This window comes from Henckelia pumila, chromosome 4 (genome assembly GCF_033568475.1).
Source record: "Henckelia pumila isolate YLH828 chromosome 4, ASM3356847v2, whole genome shotgun sequence".
NCBI classification, from domain to species: domain Eukaryota; kingdom Viridiplantae; phylum Streptophyta; class Magnoliopsida; order Lamiales; family Gesneriaceae; genus Henckelia; species Henckelia pumila.
Genome location: NC_133123.1, coordinates 44,169,305 through 44,176,943, shown reverse-complemented (window position 1 = coordinate 44,176,943; position 7,639 = coordinate 44,169,305). Strand labels below are relative to the sequence as shown.

The 7,639-nt window shown below is 36.0% G+C and overlaps 1 protein-coding gene across 11 annotated transcripts; it reads right to left on the bottom strand.

Annotated features, from left to right (window-relative positions):
* Window positions 1-211: 211 nt before the first annotated feature.
* On the bottom strand, window positions 212-7,365 carry LOC140859970 (uncharacterized). Of its 11 annotated transcripts, none has more exons than XM_073262665.1 (8): window positions 7,197-7,365; window positions 4,086-6,958; window positions 3,515-3,618; window positions 3,359-3,416; window positions 2,062-2,123; window positions 997-1,952; window positions 774-910; window positions 213-669 (listed from the first exon to the last, which is right to left on the bottom strand). In XM_073262665.1, the coding sequence occupies exons 1-2, from the start codon at window positions 7,293-7,295 to the stop codon at window positions 4,187-4,189; spliced, it is 2,871 nt and encodes a 956-aa protein (XP_073118766.1). In that variant the 5' UTR covers window positions 7,296-7,365; the 3' UTR covers window positions 213-669; window positions 774-910; window positions 997-1,952; window positions 2,062-2,123; window positions 3,359-3,416; window positions 3,515-3,618; window positions 4,086-4,186. The 11 variants fall into 11 exon arrangements, with proteins under 11 accessions (XP_073118762.1, XP_073118766.1, XP_073118758.1 ...); XM_073262657.1 differs by adding an exon at window positions 3,208-3,242 and having other exon boundaries at window positions 4,086-7,338; XM_073262656.1 differs by having other exon boundaries at window positions 997-1,112; window positions 1,803-1,952; window positions 4,086-7,338.
* Between the last annotated feature and the right edge of the window lie 274 nt (window positions 7,366-7,639).

The following is a 7,639-nucleotide window of genomic DNA, read 5'->3' as shown; positions in this document are numbered from 1 at the left end:
GGCTTGTTTTCGATATCTAATTTGGCTTTTTATTCTTTTTTAATTTTTATGGTTTGTATTTTAAAACTACTTAAATAAAATATGGTAAAAAAAATTAATGTGACATAATTTTTTTTTTTTCAATGTTTAAATCCTTTACTTGTTATCCTGCTCGGATCTCAACTACTAATCACATGATAAACATATAATTAACTTAAGTAAAAGATTAACATATAAATAGTGTAATTGTAACTAAAAACTTAAGAATTAATTATATGACCCGATCGAGTTGCAACAAAAGACAAAAATATTCTTCAATTAAAACCAAAGATAGCATATGCTCCTAGGCCTTGGTAACCAACTGAATAACCACCACTTGAAAAACTTTCAAATTGCCCCGTCAAAGGTGGTGTTCCATGATAGAGGCGGTGATGTACATGATAGAAGCGCAGAGAGGCAAGTGAAATCACCAAGCACGTGATGTATGAGTAGTACACAGGTTTATATGCAATGTATGAAGCATGACTACTCTGGTAAACATGGATCAAACATTGAAACTCATGTTTAGAGTGTAGGCGCCCCCCAGTATGAGCGCGCTGCTCCAAAAATCCAATGGGTGCCACACATACTGACTGTCCATCAAAATACTTTATCATGTAGATAATATTTTCAATCAGGAACACAGAGCAGCTGTAACAATTAAAAGTATAAGGATAGAGCAATCTATTAACAGAATCAGAGTTGAGAAGCAATATTTGTCAGCAAAAAAATAGAAACTCGTAACACATTAATACCTTATATTGTTCCCTTCAGTTCTAGGAAAACCATCAATAAGAAATATGTCATTGTAGCTTTGCTTCAATGCTTTCAATGGTAGTTTGACTGTCATTTCGATAGATATTAATTTTCCTTCCCTGGTTTTGTTAAGAATCTGGAACAGTGGTATGATGTCAGCATAGTAAATACCATAGTCGTAGGACGAAAGATTCTTGTCAAGAAACACATGGGTAGCCTTACCTGATTCCACCATTAGAAGAAATTTCCTTCTCAACAGATCATGAGCAACGAGTGGATAAACCCTAAGGTGCCAACAATCTCTGTACGTCGAGTCCCTTTCCCAATCCCAGGACCTCCTGAAAAGCACAACTTTCAGATTAAAATCATTCTCCCGCAAATTCAGAGGAGCCATAAGAAGACATCAGCCAAATGCAGGCAACGTCATGTATAAGCTATTCTATAATAATATCAATCCCAATATCCGCTAACAAACAGAACATAAAACAAGATGTTCATTGCATTGTCTTAGTTTTCCGAGTTTACTGCATTGTTTCTGAAATTAAAATGTACAGACTACAGTCATACAAGATGAACTGGACCAGCAGCACCTACGCTTAACAAGCATCTCACACAGTTAATTAACACCCCTTGCAGTTTCAATACATAAAAATTGCATCATAATATCCAATGTAAAGAGTTTTAATATAAATTTGCATGAATATTAATTTATAGAGAATTAGCACAACCAACTAAAAAAACTAATTTGCAAGTTGATACAATGGACATATAATCATGGATTATTTCAGCGCATAATGTATAGCAAACTCCAGAATAAGACATGGATTCAACTATTCAGAAATGTAATTTTCTGGGATGAAATGATGATACGTTGTCCACTATGAAACAAAAACAAAGGAAAGGGGAAATGTTTAGCACATAATCAACCGTAATAAACCATATTTACTTAGACAAGAAACAAACAAGAGAATTATAAACGCAATCACATATAGCTTTCATTGTATGGAGTCTTTGGCACACTTTATTACCAAATCCTAGTTAATTCAAGCTAGGTGTGTCATGTTTGATGGGAGGAACGAAAGAAAAATAACAAGAAAATTATGAACAGTTAGCCGGATTAACAGCTGGCATTAGAAATGGAAGAAAACAGGGGTCACGATTATTGCATGGCATTGATCCTGCAAGAAGATAATACATCAAAATACATCAAACAAGAAATGATGAAGAATACCCTATAAGTTGAAATTATCAGTAAGAAGAATTATCTCCTTGACCAGAGATTATTACCTCAAAAAAGAAATGATGAACAAAAGGAGCACCAAATCTGCTAAATTTCCTCGTTCATTTCGCTGCATTAAGAGCAGAAAAGTAATTGGTTTTCACCCCAAACACATGAAGTTGTATACTCTCCGAGGATGCCTTTGATATTAGATTGTTCAGAGCTGATTAATTTATATGTAGTATTGCTATAAAGAACAGAGAAGTGGCTATCTGCAAGAAAATAATTCTGGATGACTAAAAGGATGTAGCTAATAAAAAAGTAGACACTGCCAAAGAATCACATTTTTAAATTAACTTAAGAATTAAGATACTAACTGAACATAAATAAAATCAGCTAAATATAAACCACAGCTTCACGTGTTTTTCTTATATTTGTTGTTCTCATAATCAGCAAGTAAAAATGGACTTGTACTCTGGCCTTCGATGTAGATGTTGGAGAGCCAAAGCGACCATCTTCTAGCTCGAAAACCTTCTCGAGATTATACATTATCTTTCATGATACATTCAACAAGGTAAATGCTATTTCGATTCAGCTTTCACCTCAATCTTGGCCAAGTAAATTTCTACAAATTTCAGGAATATAATCCAGTTCACCTTTAGAAACTTACACCTTGAAATGCATGTTTAGGTTGACATAGGGAAACATCAAATACTTGTTGGGAGATTAATGTATTTGGCACACAAAATACCAGATCTTATATATGCCTGGAGTATTGTATACAATTACTGCATGATGAAGAGCAAAGCATTAATGTAGTTTTTCGCTTTTCGACGTATTCAAAATCTGCTCCAGAAGACCAAATTTTATTCTCTAAAGGACACCGAACCAAGCATGGAGGTATATATTGACGCGGATTGGGCTAGAACGATGGATTACAGCCGAGCAACACCGGGATATTTTACCTTTTTGGGTGATAGTTTGGTTAATTGGTTACATGCAGAAGGAAAAGCAAAATGTCATTTCATGCTTGTAGTGCAAAAGCTTAATACAGATCAGTTGGAATTTGTGAAGCATTGTGACTAAGATTCCACTTCCAGGATTTAGGTTATTCTTCAAAACTACCAATTCCACTATGCTGTAATAAAACGCAGCATGTGATATATCTCACAATCCAGTTCAACAAAATACTATGAAAAATCAAAGTAGATTACCTAAAGTCCCTCCAATTTTGGAGCAGGTTACAGTTCTAAATACCAAAAAGAAAAAAGAACTTGTAATTAAACGATGGGGATAGTAATTGCCTAAGATCCTGACAAGTTAATGAACTGCCGCAAATATCCAAAAGTTGCCAATGAATTTTACCAGTATCAACATCGAAACAAATTCCACCTGATATGCTCCACTCTTTTCCAGACGCATTCTGCAAAATCAAGATTACATGACATTCAACAAAAGTCAAAGTCTAGTATTAGGATTCCAAAGAAAAACCAAACAAATAACCGAAAGGCGAGTACACACAGCATGGTTGTGACTTGTGAGTGAAACACAGCAATCAGACCCCTGAACTGTTACTATAATACGGAAATGTGAGACTCGATTCAGCTTATTCAAGTGCATTCACGCTGTAAAAACATCAATAACACGTGATCAGAAGATCATCTCATTTTTCTCGACATCACTAAGCAATCATGATTATATTGCAAAAATAATCCTCAGTAAAACCCTATGTTGTATTTTCATTTCAGAAGCAATGAAAGTCAATATTAGACTGGAGAACATGAATATTGGAAAATACAAACTAGAGAATACTAGTGAACTGATGCAACTGAATGTGCATGACATATCTGAAAATGGAATGGCAAATAAGAATCCCAAATCTACACATATAGTTCACTTAAAAGCATGAAAAAGAAAAATTTCCACAAAAGGCACAAACAAATATTCGAGGACAGACAAACGAGTTTCACTTTTAAATTTTTACTGTTTGAGAAATCGACAATGGAGTAGTTAGACATTGTAAGAAATTATACTTTAATTAAATAGGAACCATGGTGAATGAGTGAAGACATATGTTCAAGATCTTATTTACCAAGGGGATGATGGGACATGATGTGATCATGAATGCATTTTTTAACCCATGAGAATTAAGGAAAGCTTTCTTGCACTTTAGTCAGCATTCCTCTAGCATGGTCATCTGCCTCTATCATGACTATATCCCCTCTTTGGTGTAAGGTATGCAGGATCATCGTTCAACTTGTTATCCTCACACAAGATGTTAATCAACCATTCAAAATTGTAACGGGAAGGGAAATAATCATGGGTCAACATATCTTCATATATCTTCAATGCACTACAGCTTGAGCGCTGAGCACAAAAGGAATTGAGAAGCGTTTCATAAGAACTTTTAGAGGGAAAAAAGCCTCTTTTCTGCATATTATGCGAGAGCGACAACGCATCGATGATCCTACCACCCCTACAAAGGCCTTTTACTAAAGTGTTAAACAGAACTTTATCCAGTTCGTGCTGAGCAAAACCATTTGAGTTCATTTTATTAAACAAACCAATAGCAAGATCAACTTCCCCAAATTTCATATGCCCATCAATGAGAATAGTGAAAGTAACCATATTAGGATGCACTCCTTCCCTTTGCATCAGATTAAGATGCTCATATGCCTCTTGCATTCTTTGTTCCCTACACAAACCTGATATTCTGCTGTTATACAGGTACAAGTCTTGTATGAGAGGAACTTCTCTAATTCTTTGGATCAGTTGTAGGGCAAAATATTTCATTTCTTGTTTAGAACTAGTCAAAATTTTCAAACCCTTCGCCCTCGGAAAAATCGTTTTTTGATGCAGTAAATGAAACAACATTTCTTTAGCCTTCGTTGATTTGTTATCTGAAAGAAACCATTTTCCCTCATAATATCGAAAATTTCTAGAAACGCCACTGACCAATGTGATATAGGTGACCAGGTCCTTCTCAATTTCACTCTTCTCCATCAAATCAACCAATCTAAAAGCAAATTCAAATTCTCTCTTCCTCAAGAACTGCTTTATCAGGGAGGTATAAAGAACAACATTTGGCAGCAAGCCTTCTTCCAGCATTCTGTCAAGATATCTACAACCTTTATTGATCATATTTTTCTTAACTAGCCCAGCTATAACTGCTGTATAAGCATGGGAATTTGGTTTAAAATCACACTCCATCATCTGCTTGAACAGTCTGTCGGCTAGCTTTGCATATCCATTCTTTGAGTACGCATTAATCATGGTAACAAAGATTTTTTCATCGGGATTTAGTCCAAATTCGAGCATTCTGTAGAAAAATTTCTCTGCCTCACGAATCATCTTTTGTCTTCCTAAACAACCGATTATTGAGTTATATATGGCGACACTTGGCTTGATTCCCTTTTCTTCAATCTGATATAAGACATCAATGGCTGATGACGAGTCCCCATGTTTACAATATTCATCAACTATAATAGATAAAGTTGTTTGGTTTGCCACGACTCCTAGATCTTGCATAAATTCAAGAAGGGACTGGGCATCCTGGGTTAGCCCTTCCTGGAAAAGTAACTTAATCAAGGAATTAAAAGCGGTATGAGAAAGTGAAAAACCAAGATTAACCATCTTTTCCATACAGTTTAGAGCAGCATCGAGTCTTCGTCCCATACACAAGGCTATAATGTGTATACTAAATGCTGTATTCGCAAAGAATGAGTTGCTTATGGTAATCTCATCTAACAAATGCTCAATTTCAATCATTGCATCAGCTGTGGATGTAGGCTTCACAGAAACTGAAACAACCGAATTGTCAACATTGCAAGATTCCTTTGCTATAGCATGCAAAACCATCAGGGCCAAGTACATCTCGTCTCCTTCTGGAAGGTTCTTCACAAGGGTGAAAAATAGCACAGGGTCCGGAACAACCCCATTGTCCAGCATCTTGTGATACAAGCTGTATACTTCCTCCAACCTTTGTTCCTTGCAAAGTGCAGCAATTAAGATTGTGAAGCAATGAACATTGGGAGCCATATTGCTCTGGAGCATGTCATTAAAGAGCACTAATGCATTATCGACTTTCTGATCTATGCAGTATTTGTTGAGCATGATTTGGTAAGTCACTAAATCGGGCTTCAACCCAGAATCCACCATCTTATTATGCAACAGCCAGCCTTTGGAAAACATGCCCAAGTTCACAAACCCATGAATCAGTGTATTATAAGTGTAAGTATCTGGCTCACATCCCATCTTGAGCATCCTCATGAACAATCTCATAGCCATCTTCATTTTCCTTCCTTTGCAATAGGCATTAATAAGGTAAGTGTATGCTAATTTATCCATAACAAAACCGTACGATTCAATTCTTGTACTCAAAATCTCGGCCTCCTCAGCATGACCCCACTTACTGAAACCAATAATCAACGACCTGCACATATTGACAGTAGGAGGCACCCCTCGATCTCTCAACACATCGAAAACTCGAAGCCCCTCGTCCAAGAAACCTCTAGAACACAACCCATTCACCAGCCTATTATAACAAGTAAAATCTAGCACCATTTCAGAAGCCTCGTTAATTTTGACGAAACAATGGTAACTCTCCAAAATTCTATCTCGAAAGCAAAAGCTTTTAATTATAGCATTACACGGACCAACACCAGGTACAAATCCCATTTCAATCAGCCTATCAAAGCAAGATTTTGCCTCGTCTAATTTCCCCAGCTTACAAAAACAAATAATCATAGAATTCAGCAGTTCACGGTCCGGTTCAAGACCTTCACCAACTACGAAGTCCCTATACAATGCCTCTGCCATCAGGGTCTCACCAAAAACGACAAGTTTCCTCACAAGGCAACCATAACTAAGAAAATCAAGATCCAAACCTCTTCCAACGGCGAAATCAACCACCGAGATTGCTTCTTTGGCATAAGAACACTGAGAAATGAGCCTTCGGATCACCTTCTGCGCGGAGGAAAATAAACCCCGCCTAATAAGCTGCTCTGCTAATGAAAAGCTCAGATCTTTGTGTGTAATCTGGGGTGCTGGTAAAGAGAAAGTTGCACCTTGGGACTCCAACGGTAACGGGCAAGCGCTAAAGAATCTACTTACATACAATTTATACAGAAAAACTCTATCTTTTCTCATAATTCAACAACCACAGATTGAAATCTTAAGGAAAAAGAAAAAAAGAAAAAATTACTGATAAGTAGAGCCTCCATCGGGTAATTCTTTGGAACTCAGCAGTCAGCTCTCGAAATGTATGAACTTGGCGGGGAAAGGAGACTCGGGTCGGTTCCATCGCAGAGGCCAGTGTAGGGCAAAACGTTGGCTAGGCCGCCGGCTCGTCGGTTTCGATCTTCGCCCAATGAAATAAGTGCTTCGTGTAATAAAATAAGGGTTAGTTTGAACTTACGGATCTATGTCTAGTCAAATCGTTCTTTTTGTTATATTATTTATTTATTTATTAATTATTTATATTGCATTAAATAAATTATTAATTATTTATATTACATTAATTAAATTATTAAATTTAAATTAATATATTATCCTTTATAAATAATATTATTTATATTTTATTAATTATTAAAAGGATAAAATGATAATTTACTATTTTTATATAAAATATAACCAATCAAATCAAAT

What these genes read in the sequence shown, in the direction of transcription:
- LOC140859970 (XM_073262661.1), bottom strand. Translation starts at nt 7,141, where the DNA reads ATGAGAAAAGATAGAGTTTTTCTGTATAAATTGTATGTAAGTAGATTC.